The sequence below is a fragment of the Vicugna pacos genome, chromosome 5, assembly GCF_048564905.1.
Source record: "Vicugna pacos chromosome 5, VicPac4, whole genome shotgun sequence".
Taxonomy (NCBI): domain Eukaryota; kingdom Metazoa; phylum Chordata; class Mammalia; order Artiodactyla; family Camelidae; genus Vicugna; species Vicugna pacos.
In genome coordinates this window covers 89,825,975-89,843,074 of record NC_132991.1, presented here as the reverse complement: position 1 = coordinate 89,843,074, position 17,100 = coordinate 89,825,975, and the positions used below count along the sequence as shown (strand labels likewise).

Here is a 17,100-nt window from a genome sequence, read left to right as displayed (position 1 = left end):
CCTCCCTTTCTCATTATTATTCTTCTTTTCCTGTAAGTTACACACACATTTATTTTTTTGGATTCCACCTTGATTTATGTTTTTTAAATGTAACACTTTGTATAGTTTTCTTAGAGGTTGCTCTGGGTACTACAATATACCTAGTTATACAGCCAGCAGTATCAACATTTTACTACAATTGAGGTGTAGGAATCTTAATTCTACTTAGGTTCTTTTACCCTCTCCAAATTCTAAGTATAATTATCTTATATATTTTTTTCCACATAACACTGATCACTACATTAGTTGGTGTTACAATTTATGATTTAAGAAACTCATGAGAGGGATAGTTTATATTTGCTCCTATTTTTACCCATTCTGATATTCTTTCCATTCTGAAATTCCAAACCTTCTGCTAACATTTCCTTTTTATTTAGAGAGCTTTCTTTAGCTATCCTTTCAGGATATGTTGGGTAGCAACAAAGTCTCTTACTTTTCCTTTCTCTGAGAATTTTTTATTTCCTCTTCATTTCTGAAGGATATTTTTGCTGGAAATAGAATTCATGGTTGACAGTTGTTTTCTTTCAGTACTTGAAAAATGTTGCGCCACTTTATTCTGGCCTCTGTGGTTTCAAATGAGAAACTACTCATTTGAATTGGTGTTCCCCTAAAAGTAATGCTTCATTTCTCCCTGCTTCAAATTTTTTTTCTTTGTATTTAGTTTTCAGAAGTTTCAATGTGTGTTAGCACTGATTTCTTTGGGTTTTTGCTATTTGGGGTTATGATACTGCTATTTATAATAAGAAACATTTATTTGGTGTTCACCCTTGTTTCTGGCACAGAGCTCCTAAAACTCTTGGAATTTCCTAATTGATAAGAACAATAAAGATATCTTTCAATATTCGTAATAAATCCTTTTCAACTACATGTGAGCTTATGTTGAGATGACTTTTAGAAACCATTTAAAGATGGGGGCTGGCTGTCAGAGGAACCAACCATGCGATTAGAGGGCCAGAACTTTCAGCTCTACTCCCCAGCCCTAGAGGATGGATGAGAGTGGCTAAAGACTGAGGTTGTGCTCTACACTGGAATTTGACACAATACTGTAAAATGACTATAACTCAATAAAAAAATGTAAAGACTGAGGTCAATCATCACGAATGGCCAATGATTTAATTACTCGTGCCTATGTAATGAAGCTTCCATAAAAACCCCAAAGGACAAGGTTCAGAGAGCTTCTGGGTTGGCGTACATGTGGAGGGTCTGGGAAGATGCCATGCCCAAAGAAGGCATGGAAGCCCTGCACTCCCTTCCCACATACCTTCCCTATGCATCTTTTTCATTTAGATATTCCTGAGTTACATTCTTTCATAATAAACCAGTAATCTAGTAAGTAAACTGCTTTCCTGAGTTCTGTGAGCCACACTAACAAGTTAATCAAATCTGAGGAGGGTGTCTGGGAACCTTCAATTTATAGCTGGTTAGTCAGCAGCACCAATAAGAATCTGGACTTATGACTGGCATCTGCAGTTGGTGGGGACTTGGGGGAGAGTGTCTTATGGGACTGAGCCCTTAACCTGTGGGACCTGATGCTATCTCTAGGTTGACAGTGTCATAATTGAGTTCATTGTGGGACACCTAGCTGGTGTTGCAGAATTGCTTAATGTGTGGAAAACACACACATCTGGTGTCAGAGGTAAAGTGGCATTGTAGTCAAGCAATAAGAGTGGAGGACACACAGGAAGAGCATCTTTTTCTTTACAGGGGTGTGCTCAGCTTATTGAATCTGTAGGTTTGTCTTTGATCAAATTTGGGAAGTTATCAGCTATTATTTCTTTGAATACTTTTCCAGTCCCATTCACTCTCTCCTCTCTTTCTGGGACTCCAGCGATACAAATGTTAGCTCTTTTGTTATTATTCCATAAGATCTTGTTGCTTAGACTAGGTAATTCTGTTGATCTGTCTTCAAGTTCATTAATTCTATCCCACCATCTCTGATCTACCACTGAGCTTTGGATAGTTTTCCATTTTAATGATAGTATTTTTCACTTCACTGTTTTTCCATTTGGTTCTTTTAAAATTTTTCTATTTCTTGGCTGAGATTTTTTTATTCTTCTCATGTTTTGAGAGAAGTCATAATTATTTGTTAAAGCACTTTCATAAAAATTGCTTTAAAATCCTCATCAGATAATTGCAACATTTGATTCATCTTGGTCTTGATATCAACTATCTTTTTCTCATTCAAACTGAGATTTTCCTGGTTCTTGGTATGATGAGTTATTTTCAATTATATCCTAAACATTTTGAATATTATTAGATTCTGGATCCCACTTAATCTTTATTAAGTAAGCAGCTCCCTCAGAGATGTCGCACAAGGACCAAGTGTGCATGTTCAGCTTCCTGCTGGGTCCTGTTGCTACCAGCCCAGCAAAAGTGAAGCAATGACTCAGACTGCCTCACTGCAAATGGCTGGTAGAAGTTCAGCTCTCCTTTCAGCCCTGCTGACATATTCCCAGTGACAGAGGGACCCCAATTCACACTGTCTCACTGCCTCCAAGTATGGATATAAGCTTAGCTCTCCACTAAGCCCCACTGCCACAAGGAAGAGGGAAAGCTAAAGTCTGATAAGTACTATTCTGTCATGCAGTTTGTGGGCAGAAGCTCAAATTCCTATTGACACTAGGAGAGGGAAGTAGGTGAGCGCCAGATATCCCTTTCCTATCACTTTGTTTATGCTGGTACAAGATAAGAGGCTCAGTTTGTACTGGGTTCCACTGACACCAGGGAGGTGTGCTGTGGTGATCAGCCCTGTCCCATCAAATCTCTTTGCTTCCAGACAGAGACAGAAGCTCATCTCACCACTGGAACTTGTTGGTACTACTCTCATGGGACAACTAGAACACTGCCTACGTTTGCTAGATCGGGGACAGAAAATCAGCTTCACTCTCAGTTCTACCAATACTAACCACGCAGGGCAATCAGAATGCAATCTGCATCCACTGGATAAGAAATAGTGTCAGCTCCCTCCTTGGCCCCATTGACACTACCCCAATAGGGAAATTGGAGGATGCCTGTTTCCACTGAGAAGGGGAAGGAGGAACAGTTTATTACTTAGTTCCACTGACACTCTTCTGACAAGGGAATTAGAGCACCACCAACTGCTTCTGCTGTGCAGGAGATGGAAGATTATTAGCTCCCTGCTCAGTTCTGCAGTCACCTCCCAAAGTAGGAATCAGAGTGTCACCTGCATGTGGCAGACAGAATGGATGGTTAAGTCACTGCATGGCTCCACAGACATTACCAGGTAAGTTTGAATACAGTATGGCAAGTATCATAATACAGGTATGAACAAATGGTCAAGAGAAAGAGAAGTGAGGTAATTTTTCCAGAGTGAGATGGCAAAAACTTCACAGGAGTTAAAATGGGCCCTGAAAAATGGATGACATGCAGTACAAGCATGGGCAAGATACAGAACTATCACAGAGTAAAATGGTTTGGGGAAAGATGAAGGGTTAAATATAGAACAAGATATCGCCCAGGAAGCTAAGGAATTTATTTACTTTCTTTTCTGTTATCAATAAAGTTGATAATTTCACTTGCATTGATATGAGTGTCAAGCTACCCAATATTCTTAATGATCTGCCCATACAATTATTTACTGCTCATGGCTTTTATTTTCAATTTCTATCTTTCTCTATTATCTTCAGTGGGGGCTTATTTCTTTCCCAGAACTTTCTGCTGGAAGTTGTCCTCTTCTGGCTCCAACCCTGGCATTAGAAAGTGAAGAGACTTGAAAGTGACACCAGTGGCACTTGCGGATTACAGACCTTTGAAAAGCCACTACTCCATATAAGCATTAATAACACTGGCAAAATTGTTAAAAATCAACCTTTTCATAACTCTGGAAATTAACTAAAGGATTATAAAAATCTGATGTACGTTTACACAAGGAAACAGCTGAAGCTCAATTAGAACAGTGAGCTTTATAAGGTTTTTACTTGCCTTATATCAGTGGCCCTCTCCTTAGGTCTACAGTAGCCTTGAAGACCAACAGCTTTCTAATTATGGTGAAAATCAGCAGCCTAGTAGCTACTGCAGCAGGCAGGACAAATTTAGAAGCTCACCAAAATCTGCATTCCCAAGTTACTATTATTATCGGAGCTGCCTGGCAGTTCCCTGAAAACCCTCATTCACATTACTTTGACCTGACTCACACTTTGCTCTGGTGCAAAAAGCCTTATATCCCCAGAGCTCCAGGGTGCTTGTCAAAAGCAATCAGCAGCAATTATTTAACATCATAGATTTCTGAGGTGATGATAACAGCTGGGAAACAGGAAGCTAACCAAAAAAGTTAAAAGTTAAAGCTGGGGGATAAGATGTCCACAGAGGGCTTTGACATATTCCTGGGGATCAAGACAGCCACTCACATGCATAAATTGCGCACATGCCCAGGAGAGACTGGATAAGGCCTTAACTTCTCACCACTGGCTGACCTAGAAGCTCTAAACAGGCAGGAAGTGAAGACTAAGGCAGAGTTGTAAAGTGCATGTCTGAGTATTGAAGGTATGCCCCAATACATGCACAGAGGTTCTCAACAAAGGCTGGGAGACTACTGGTTCCAAGTATTTAAGAAAATCTCTGTTCATTCATCAGCTGACCACTATGCTAGCAAAGCAGAAACTTCAGTGACTTCACACAACAAAGAATACAAACCCTATAGAATTAGTTCAGTGAAGTCACAAAGGGTTACTAAAAAAAAAAAAAAAGACACTGACAGCAACAAACCTTAGGGGCAGGGAGAGGTGATCTGATTTTCAGAGTTTCCACATTATATTACTTAAGATGCAATAGATATAGCTATGGCTTTATGATCTAGATAAATCATACAAATGGGAATAAAAAGAGAGCTGGAGTAGCTAGACTAACAGAAAAATATATTTCAAGATAAAAATTGTTATTAGAGACAAAAAAGACACTTTATAATGATAACAGGGTCAATCCATCCAGAAGACCTAACAATTATAAACGTATATGCACCTAACAACAAATATATGAAGCAAAAACTTGCTAAGCTAAAGGGAGAAATAGACAATCAACCATAATAGTTGGAGACTTCCACACCCAAAATTCAATAATAGGGAAAACAATTATACAGAAGATCAACAAGAAAACAGAAGACTTGAACAATACTACCAATCAACTAAATTTTACAGGTAGCAATAGAACACCCCATCTAACAACAGCAAAGTGCATATTCTTTTCAAGTGTACATGGAACATTCTCCAGGCCATAAAAAAAGTTTCTACAAATTTCAAAAGGTTAAAATCACACAAAGTATATTCTTCAACCAAAATCAAATGAAATTCAAAATTAATAATAAAAATTTACTTGGGAAATTCATAAATATATGGAAATCAAACAGCACATTCCTAAATTATCAAAGAAGAAATCACAAGGGAAATCAAAAAATATTTTGAGATGAATAAAGAAATCACAACCTACCAAAATGTACCAGATGCAACTAAAGCAGTGCTTGGAAGTAAATTTATACTTGTAAATATCTATACAAAAAGTAAAAAGATCTGAACTCAGTAACATAAACTTCCACTTTAAAAAACTAGCAAAAGAAGAGCAAACTAAAGCAAGTAAAGAAGGAAAGAAAAAAGACTGGAGCAGAAATAAATGAAACAGAGAATAGATATATGAGAGAGAAAAGTAAACCCAAAAGTTGGTTATGCAAAAAGATCAATGAAGTTGAAAAACCTTTAGTTAGGCTGACCAAGAAAAAAGAGAGAAAATTCAAATTACTAAACTCACAAAAGAAAGAGTATATATTACTACTAATCTTACTGAAATAAAAATAATTATAAGAGAATACTAAGAACAACTGAATGCCAACAAATTAGAGAATCAAGATTTAAAAATTTTTACAGGAAAATACAAACTACTGAGACTGATTTAAGAAGACAGAAAAGTTCAATAGATCTATAACAAATAAAGAGACTGAATTAATATTGTTTTAAACTTTCCACAAAGAAAAGCAGAGAGCCAGATGGCTTCATTTGTAAATTCTACACAACATTTAAAGAAGAATTAACAACAGCTCCTCACAAACTCTTCTAAAATTCATTTTACAAGATCAGTATCATCCTCAAAAAAAAACCAGACAAAGAATCAAAAGAAAACTACAGATCATGATCCTTTAGAAATACAGCTGCAAAAATCCTCAAGAAAACACTAGCAAGCCAAATCCATCAACATAAAAAGGATCCCATATCATAATCAAAAATGTAAGTTTGGTTCAACACATAAAACTCAATCAATGGACTATATTAATAAAGGGCAAAAATCACATAGACTCAGAAAACCACTTGATAAAATCTAAATGTATAAATAGAAAGCGGCAATCCACACAATGGAATACTATTCAGCCATAAAAAGGATTGAAGTACTTACTATACATACTACAGCATGGGTTAACCTTGAAAACATTATGCCAAGTAATAAAAGCCAGATACAAAAGGCCACCTATTATATGGATCCATTTATGTGAAACATCCAGAATAGGGAAACTCGTAGAGACAGAATGTAGATGGTTGTTGCTAGGAGCTAGGGCAGAAAGGGAACAGGAAATGACTGATAAGTATACACATTCTTTTGGGGGTGATGAAAACGCTCTGGAGTTAGTGGTGATGGTTGCCTAATTTTGAAAATATAAAAGATATTGTTGAATTGTATACTTAAAAAGGTTAATTTTATAGTATTTGAATATCTCAATATAAAAAACAGTGAAGAGACTCTGTCACTCTGATATTCAACTATCCCTATACCCTACAAGCTTACTCATCCTAGGCTACCCACACAAAAAATTTTTTCTTACAGTATAATTTCCAAACAGATTTTACATATTTAGAGCATACAGATATTAATCATCTTTCCTGTGCATTCATATTTCCACAATGCTATAAAATTATTTCTGAGTATAAATTCAAATATTGTCTTCACTGCCAATAGGCATTTTCCCACCAGTTCAGATAAAATCTACTGGTCTTTGACTGTCTTCTCTAAGATTCAGTGCTATTTATCAATATGAATTTTATGTTGACAAGCTACTTAAGTACTTAGTTAAGAATATACACTTGTGGATCTACTTTAGGACCAGTCAATCTTTGTTATTATCTGTCAGTTTCCTGTGTTGTCATAAACAGTGAATTGGGATTTATATGAAGGGAATAATATTGTCAGTAGTTTCAAATGGCAATGACAGCTTCCCCCATTTAATGCAGAACAATTTAATCCCGCTTTCCACCAGGCAAGGAAAGGGGTTCCCTTGACAACAGAAGAGTTGAGATTTAAAGCACAATTCTTGAATTTCTTCTGTTGCCCACCCACAGTGAGACACAGTCAATATTTATTTGTCAGATAAATGTGGTAGATAGTCACCAATGGAATATCATTTTCTTTCAAACCCAAGAAGTGTGCTCTGAATAACTCAGAAAAGACATCAAAAACAGTCACACACTATTAGAGTTAATATGTCTTGAAATATTTAGTTTGGCGATTTCATAGGGTATTCTAAGGAACACTAGTTCCATGAGATGATCCACCAAAAAAAGTTGTAAGAAATCCATTAACCCACTGTTTTCCAAAAATGAGTAACCTCAGAACCTTTTTTTCTCCATAGCACCTATTAAAATCCCAAAGAATTTGTGACCTACCAACATCTTTTAGAAAATTCCTAACGTGCCCAAATAGTCCATTTTACAAAAGATGAAATGGCTCTCTTTTTCCATCTCTCCAAATGTAACTGATTTGCCCAAGGTCACTCAGCTAGTCCCTAACTTCTAGTGCTCCTTCCATGCTACTACACTAGAGGAACCTTTTCTAAATGGCAATTTAATCAGACTGGACTTCCTGATAAACAGCAAGATCATTAGTCATTTAATGTTAGTTATGTTTGAAAGTTTTCCCACAACAGGGTTGACCTGAAAGAGGTTAGTATTGTATGTCTCTCCTTTCAAGTTGCTATTTCAAGGTTGGTTTTACCTGGAGTGAGAGTAAATTTCTGTCTATTTGGAATAGTTCCATCTTGAAGATATTTCAATATTTCTTACCACAACACCCTTTCTGTGCTCAGTATTTTTAGCTTATTGTTTTCTATTTTGGCAGCTGAGAAGCTGCAGTTTGTAATTTTACCTCCAGCTTCATATTTCTTCTTACAAGTGAATACAATGTCCTGTTTATAATAATAAAATCACTACTTGGCAGAACGACATTAAATGGAAAAAAAAAAGAGAGAGAAAGCAATTGGAAAATTTAGAGCAAGCAATTTTAAGTGCCAAGTTTCACATTTGTAATGGTCCAGTGGAGGTCACTGGGCTTCCTTTTTATTGAGGGAATAGTGAAGAAATAGATATCGACAAGCTCTCCTGTGAAAAAGCATAGAAACCACCTCCACTTCAAGGAAGCTCATAGTTTTACTGAAAAGTGACGTGATCCAAACTTCCACAATACTACTAAATTATAAAAATCAGTTTAGCGTGGTATTTTCCTGCTCCAATATTTAGGTTTTCATTTTCCACTTTAATTGAGTCTTTAAGCTTTGGTTCCAGTTCAGCAACAAGAGAAACAAAACAATATGAATGAAATTAGAATTGGGGCCAGTCTCAGAAATAACCTTGGGGTTTCTTGGGCTTCTGGTGCAACCCCCTTTAAGCAGTTTCCTTTGGATATATTCTCTTCCTGATCCCCAAAGGATTGCTGTATTGGTGTTGCTTTTTTTCTTTCTTCCTTTCTTTCTCTTCTTTCTTTCTTTTTTCTTTTTTTTTTTTTTTTTTTTTTTGCCTCAGATGCCCTGCTAAGGAGAGCTTCAGGTCTAGGCCATGCAAGCAGCAATCCTCCAGAGACAGGAGCAGAAGGTCCAGAAAAATGGTGCTCCCAATCAGAAGGCCAGATTGCCCCTAGAAGTTCACACTAGCCTTACTTCTTGAAAATTGCTAACCAACCATTTTTCTTTTCAAAATAAACACTGTTTCTCTCAACTTCAGTTTGTAAAATATTACCCCAATTCCACTGGACTAAAAAACTGGAATTTTACTGACATAATTGGATTATGAGGTTTAAAGATTGATGGAACTTTTCTGTTCCAAATACAATTGTTCAAATACCAAACCTAAACGGATATGTAGAAGCCCTTACGTAGCTAGCACCAGAGTAACACTGTAGGATCCATGGCAGAGTGGCCCAGCAGAAGGGGTGAAGAAGCTATCAAAACCATAGGCGTTGTGAGCCCTGTTACAGAAAGAAGGATCTAGGAGTCTCAGAGCAACGTATCACCTTTTCTGCAGCCACAGCCTATCCCTAAGTCACTCTAGTTCCCTCTATGCCTGCTCATTTCTCAGATCTCAGCTCAAGCACTGATATGCTTGGCAGTTTGTTCATATGAATATTACAGCACTTGCCATTCTCTGCTGTAATTTATCTGAGTATAAACGCATCCTCCTGAGGAAAAAGTAAAGCCATAAAGAACAAGGGCTGGGCCTTACTTGTCTTTGTATTTCCAGTGAATAACTTAGTATTTGGTATATATTATATATAGTTATGTATATTATATATACAGATATATAAATAATACACATAAATAGATGAATATAGGAGAGAAGATGGGAGGAAAAGGAAAAAGGTTTTATCTAGGAGTTTACAGAATACGTATGCCTATTCATAGCACATGCTTTTTTAGCATGTGTTAGGACTCATTCCTAGTTCTTTTGACATTCATAGAAAAATTTATATTGATAAAACCTCATTGTAGGCACTAGATCTCTGAGCAGAAGAAATCACAGTATTATAAACTCTTGTACCAACTATCTCTCTCCTCCATTACAATTCCATATTTGACTATTGCTTAATACATTTGATTCATGCTCCTCTGCAACAAAACTGAGAATTCCATAAGAACAGAGACTACTATTTTTGTTCATTGTTGAATCCCTACTGAACCCATGGATGGTATTTAATAGTTATTTGTTGACTGAAAAACTAAGTAAATCTATCACAAGTCAAAGAGAAGAAAAAGGTCATCAGATCTAAACACTTCAGCACACTAAGTACTTCTCTATTTTTCATTGTAAAAAGTTAGAAATTAACTGTGACTACATAAATACATGAATTAACCCTGGCATCCTCACATGGTGTGTGGATCAGGTGCTAAATGAGGTGTACAGATGAAAGAGTCAGTGTTCCAGAAAAGAAAGGCAATGATATTGACATTTTCGTTGATTCCTATACTTTGAGCCAACTGTGAACAAGGGATATTTACCCATGCCCAGTATCATGGATTTATGGAAATTATCTAGTTTTAGCTAAACTAACCTTTACAAAATAGGCAAGTGGCAAAAAAAGATTATTGAAAAGATCCACAGATTAAAGATAATATTAAATTAATAGGACTAATACCACTAACACCATGAAAATAGCAATTTCTTCTGCTCCTAATATGAATTCATCATCAGCCACATTATGATTTCAAAACAGTGACTGTCAATATATGTTACCTGGCAGATATTTAGAAAAAAATAAATACACTTAATCTGTCCCTTCAGGGTAAAGGTGCTATTTTAACAATGATTTTTAAAAAGTTACTGCTTTTTGAAAACAAAACAAGAAACTCAAGTTTTTAACATAAAATTCTAAAAGTGAATGTTCTGAAGTATTTCCATTATTATACAATTTGGGGGCCAAAATGACCTAATCATATAAACTACAAAACTGCTCATATTTATACACTTAAATTTCCCAACACAGTTTTCAAAATAGTTTTTAAAGATGCCAACTGAAGAATAACCCAAGATTATGAAACCATTTTTAAAAATCTAAAAATGCAGCACCTTTCAATTAGTCCACAAGAACTGACTGACATCTTGAAAGATGGAAATTCATTAGCTAGGTTTCAAAACAAATTTGAATATAATCAGTGAATAGGAATAAAAAAGGAGTATTATGATTTAAGTTCAGCTAACTTCTTTCAAGATACGAGGTTATCTTTTTCAGTTACGATAACCATTAAAAACAAAACAAAGTATCAAAAGACACAAAACTTATAATCAGACCTCTGTATTTCCATATTTCAAATTGTTAAAACAAAATTTAAAAACCAACACAGAATATTCAATCACATTGCTTTCACTAGAATAGAATTATTAATATGAACAGTTTTCTATACCTTTTTAAAGTAAAATAAAAATATTTTAAAAGTTATTTCATTCTCGTTTTCCCACTTTACGTATGCTTACAACATACATAATAAATTAGTAAAGTAGTAAGTACACTTGTAATTTTAAAATGAAGGCATACTGTTATAGGGATGCATGTTCAAAGTTTAGAGATTACTACTTTAAGCATCAGGAAGCACTTAAAAGATTTTAAGCCAAAGGAGTTAAAAAAAATTCAGATTTAAATTTTAGAAACATAATTCTAGAGATAATTAGCAGAGAAAAAAATTTTGGAAGCTAAAGTGGTTAAAAAAAAATCTCTCTTACTGTGCTAATAGCAGAGAGCATCCTATAAGCTCTCTGTATCTTTGGATCCTTTGGCAGGAACATAGGTATATTTTAACAGAGCCCATCTGCAGAGCAAGTCCTCCTATTCTGTGGTCTAACTCAGAAGGCAGAGGGAGCCAAAGAAAAAGGCAAGGTGGGGCCACGAGAGGGGAACTGAGCAAAATACTGGATTCTATGATTATTGGAGTGCCATTTTTATTTAGCTGCAGACTAGGAGTCGGGCTAGAAAAGACTGAACACTTCTCTTTTTCGATATTTCCATTTCTAGTCTTTAATAGTTATAGAAGTTATTTTTCTAAATAATTTGAATAATATAGAAATTTATGAAATGAAAGTAAAATATTGCCTCTCTACCTCCTACTATGTCACCAAGCCCATGTATAGTATTCACTGTCAACAGTTTGATGTATTTCTTTCCGGAACTTTTTCCATGCATATATACTTTTATGTGCCATGTATATGTTTGGGTGTACATACACATTTATATAGTTCTTATATTATTTGACTTTATTAAAAAATAAGCTCATATTTCTATTGTTCTGAAACCTGCTTCTTTCACTTCACGATACACACTGGCCATTCTTTTCAGGACAGTCCACATGGGTCTAGCTTTTTTGCAGCTGCACAGAATGCTGTCTTATCGATATGACACGTTATCTAACCATTTCTTTATTAATGGACATTAGCAGTGTCACTTTTATAATAAAGAGCAACAAACATTCTTGTGCATATCCTCAGACACTTCTTTGAGTAGAACCGATTCCTAGAAATACAGTTTTTAGGTAAAAGGATAAGTACATTGAAAATATTGATAGCTACCGCAGAACAGCTATTATAATTTACACTTCAAACAAAATTCAGCCATTCATTCTGACTTATTTTTCTCACTGAATTTTTAAAATAGATTCCTATATTTAGGAAAAGATCTCAGAAAACAAGTCCTTCAATTTGAATATGAGAAAATGAAGGTTCAGAGAGTAAGGCTATGAGCCCAAGATCTCAAAGCCCCTGATGAGATAACTAGCCAGCAAGAGTTCCCTCAACAGTGGTTACTGTTGAAAGCCAAGAACGCAACTTGAGTTAACTGACTTCAAATATCATGTGTGTTCCATCAGAACTACTAACAAGCAGGAAACGGAACTGTCATCTCCTTTTTCTTGCCTACCCTCAACAAGAAAAGAAGAAAAGGGAGTAAATTCCTAAAAGATACAATAGCAAGAGGGAGCCGGAAAGGAGGATTCTCAAACTAGGTGGAATAACGGGCATCAAAAGCTTAAGGTATCATAAATTCAGCTGCACAAAGTGAGCAAGTGCGGTGGAAAAGACTCTGACATGGGATGACCTTAGCAAAAACCTTCCACAGCCTCAGTGGGTTGTATGAAAAGTTTCTTGGTTCTAAATATCTCTATGTGGCATCCAAAATGAATGCCAGTACTGAAACCAAATTCTGAAGAGAAATATCAGAAAAGAACTAACATCCCACAATGAAGAAACATCTTCAAAGAAGATGTTGTTAAAAAAATACCACAAAAGTACTTTCCAACAAATTCCAGACCTAAAAGTAAAGCTTTAAAATGAAACTCCAAGCACAGAAGTCTTGAATCCTTTGCTTTGTGCCTGAAGAGGCCCATTTAAAGGAAGGCACTTCTAACCAGGTAACACTGTCTTTACTTGACCAGACCTAGGGGGCATAACAATGAGAAAAGAAGGTGGCAACTAAACTTTTTTGAAATTAGAATGGTCTAGAACAGAGGTCAACACACTTTTCCTTAGGCTTTGCAGCCCACATGGTCTGTTGCAGCTATTCAACTCTGCTGTTATAGTGCAAAAAAAAAAAAAACCAGCCATGGATCATATATAACCAAATAAGCACGGCTGTGTCCCAGTGCAACTTCATGAATGCTGAAATTTGAATTTTTATATAATTTTCATGAAAGATTATTGTTTTGACTTTTTTCACTATTTAAAAACACAAAAACCATTCTTAGCTCATGGGCTGTACATAAAAGGCAACGGGCTAGATTTAGCTTGCAGGCCATCATTTGCCAACCTCTTGGTACAGAGCACTTAATTCTGAATTGAACTGAACTTGTATGTTGGCAGAAAGACAGAAACATCTGAGCCCAGCTCCTAAGAAAGTGAAGTTAGAAGGCAGGAAGGTAGACACACACTGTTCTTAAAGAGTTTTAGATATTTACCTTAAATCTCTCCTCTTGCTGAATTCCTCCAATGGAACTGTCCAAGGCAGGCCTTGAGGGAGACATTCTAAAACTTCTGAAGGGAAATCAGAGAAATCCACACCATACTCTGTTAGTATGCCTTCTGTTTCAGGCTCGATTTCACCAGCCTGCCCAAGACTCTTAGCCAGCTGCCTGTGGACAGGACAGAGAGGAACACCTGTGTTAGTGAATAAATGGAACATTAGCGACCTGTTTCCTAAAAATGATGGTGGTAGAAAGTCTTTAAAAACTCTTGTCCTTCCCCCAGCAGGACCACCACCACCAGTGAATGGGGGGCCAACAAGGAGAGATGATGATATTCTTGTCCTGTGAACTTCATGATGACAGTGTAATTTTACCTTTCTTCAAGAAATCTGATCTGGGGAATAGGGCCAGACAGCCCTTCTTAGGACTCCTGCAACTGTTCTTCCTGGAGAAGTCAAGTAAACCTTTTGTCAATTCTTTCTCTTGCAAACATCTTTAGAGACAACTCTGATCAACCTAGTTTGCTGTTAAATCATTAGTTTCATAGTGCCTATACCTTAAGTCATGTTCACTAGATTAGACCTAATGTATATATTTATTTCACAATTCTACTAATTTTTACCGTATTAATACTTAAAACTATTTTATCTGAACAGAAAAGTGACATATGTTCACTGTAGACAAGTTAGAAAAGACAGAAATGTACCAAGAAGAAAAATTTAATTATCTTTAATCCAGTAACCCAGCAAACTACTATTCATACTTTAGGGTACTGGTCCATTAAAAGTAAGATTGCATCTAACAGGCTGGTCCTGATGCTGTAAATAAGATTCCATCTTTCAGAAAGCAGACCTCACTCTTTATCTGTGGGTCATCTATATATATATATCAAAATTGATAGCTCTCCATTCTTGTAAATATTGACATGCCATACATAGACCACAAATCTAAAGGTAAGTGTTGAATACAGATAGTCGATAGGAAATGCGACATGAGTCTTGAAACAGCTGCCTTTGTTGACAGTGTTGGGAAGACCAAAGATAGCCACTTCCTCCACTGCACAGGTTTATTCATCCACCAGGGTGATCTAGGAATCTGCCCTCAGCAATTCCTGCAAGGAGTTTATTAGGTCTGGCATTAGGGCCTCCTCTGGGATTATTCAATTTCTTTGAAGAAGATCCTGTTTCCTACATAAGGGTAGATGCCTGGCTGCTAGAGTTCACAGGTATGCAGTGGTGAAGGGAACTGGAGATGTGGTTGCTTTATAGGCAGACTTTTAATTCCCAACTTCAGCCTTGTTACTTGAACACAGCATTGGTGGCAGAAATGCTGGCCCCATTTCTCATATGCCAGCCAAGAAAGACCAGCCCACTGTTGACACATACAACCTGCCCATGAGCCAGACTCTAAGGAGACTGTGGGTTGACCTGTGGGCTCCAGGCAGCCTGTGGGCTCTTCACATACAATGGTGGCTCAGACCAATGCCTTCTCTTCAAATGTAGGTGGTGATATCCCAGAAAGCACATCAAAAAGCCAAAGACAGCAAAAATACAAGGGAAAAATAACAGAAAGCTATCTGGAAGATCCACAAATATGTGAAAATTAAACAACGCATGGATTAAAGAAGAAATAAAAAAAGAATTAGAAAATATCTTTAACTGAATGAAATACAACGCATCAATATTTGTGAGAACTAGCTAAAGCAGTGCTTTGAGGGAAACTTACAGCATTAAATGCTCATATCGAAAAAGAAGAAATGTGTCAAATCAATGATCTAAACGTCTACTTTAAAAAGCTGAAAAAAGAAAAGCAAACTAGATCTCAGATAAGCAGAAGAAAAGAAATAAGAAGCAATGGATAGAAAATGAACAAACAATAAAGAAAACCAATGAAATTAAAAGCTGATTCTTTGAAAAGAGAATAATAGGTTTCTGGTGAGGCTGACCGAGAAAAATAAGACAAATTACCAATATCAGGAATGAGACAGGGGACATCACTTTAGATCCTACAAGCATTAAAAGGACAATAAAGGAATTATGAATGACTTTAGGCCAACAAATTCAGTATCTTGGATGAAATGGATGAACGCCTTGAAAGACACAAACTGCATAAGACTATTCAAGCAGAAACCAATACTTAAATATTCCTTTATCTATTAAATAAACTGAATTCATAGTTCAGAATGTTCCCACAAAGAAAACTCCAGGACCAGATGGCTTCACTGGAGAATGCTACCAAGTATTTACGAAAGAATTAATACCAATTCCATACAAACTCTTTCAGAATATGGAAGAGGACAGAATGCTTCCTAACTAGTTTTATAATGCCAGCATTATCTTGATACCAAAATCAGACAAAGGATTCATGAGATCAATATTCCTCATGAATACAGACTTAAAATTCTTATGAAATACTAGCAAACAGGATTCAGCAATATATAAAAAGGATAATACAACATTCAAGACCAAGTAATTTAAAGATTTGTCCAACATTCAAAGATTAATCAATATAATTCATCATACTAGCAAACAATAAAAAAAATACATACAATCACAATCATCTCAATAGATGTAGAAAAAGCATTTGGCAAAATTCAACATCAGTTCATGATCAAAAGACTCAGCAAATGGGTAATGAACAGGAACATCCTCTACCTGATTAATGGCCCCTATGAGATTCCTGGAGCTAATACCAAACTTAATGGTGAAAGACTAAATGCTTTCCTCCAGATCAGGAAGAAGACAAGGGCATTCATTCTCACCAATAGTATTAAACATAGTATTGGAGGTCCTAGTGAGCATCATAAAGAAAAAGAAAGAAAAGGCATATAAATTAGAAAGGAAGACTCCCACATTGCATGCAAGTGGGCCAAAGGAGTACAACTCCCATTACATAAGTGACCAGCCTCCTACTTAATTCCTGGCCTCTTTTTAGAGAAGACCCCTCTCACTCTATGAAAACTAGTACACTATGAAACAAGTACAGTGTGAAAGCCAGCACACTGTATGACTTAGACTCTGCTTCAACTCAAGACTTCGAATATGAAGAGGATGACACAAAGACAAAAAGGTGCTTAAGACTTACGCATGGCTGCTAGAGTGGTTTCCAGTGATAATAGTAGTGGTAGGAGTGTCCTGTGGCAATGTTTTCCTGCCAAGAGCAGTGGTAAGAATCATTGGCACTGTTGCCAAACTAATCCTGATAAAAGACTACGGCTGGACTTCTTGTTCTTGCCTGTCCAGATTTGCCTTGGTTTCTGCCCATAACTTTCTCAGAACATTCAAGACTCTTTCAGTTTCTATGAGGTCAATATCCTTCTAGTAAATTCCTTTTCCAACCAGAGTTGGTTTCTCCTGTTT

At 36.3% G+C, this 17,100-nt stretch overlaps 1 protein-coding gene and 1 long non-coding RNA gene across 5 annotated transcripts in view; both read right to left on the bottom strand.

Moving 5' to 3' along the window:
- Positions 1-17,100, bottom strand: part of DIS3L2 (DIS3 like 3'-5' exoribonuclease 2) — a 315,313-nt gene that overhangs the window by 152,053 nt on the left and 146,160 nt on the right. For all 4 annotated transcript variants that reach the window (XM_006207888.3, XM_072961849.1, XM_072961847.1 and 1 more), the window contains one exon: positions 13,736-13,909. In XM_006207888.3, the coding sequence (XP_006207950.2) occupies positions 13,736-13,909 (174 nt within the window). The remainder of the gene's footprint in view (positions 1-13,735; positions 13,910-17,100) is intronic.
- LOC140696500 (uncharacterized) lies at positions 3,631-4,642 on the bottom strand. The gene is made up of 2 exons (XR_012072941.1): positions 4,407-4,642; positions 3,631-3,746 (listed from the first exon to the last, which is right to left on the bottom strand). It is a non-coding gene; the product is annotated as an uncharacterized lncRNA (long non-coding RNA).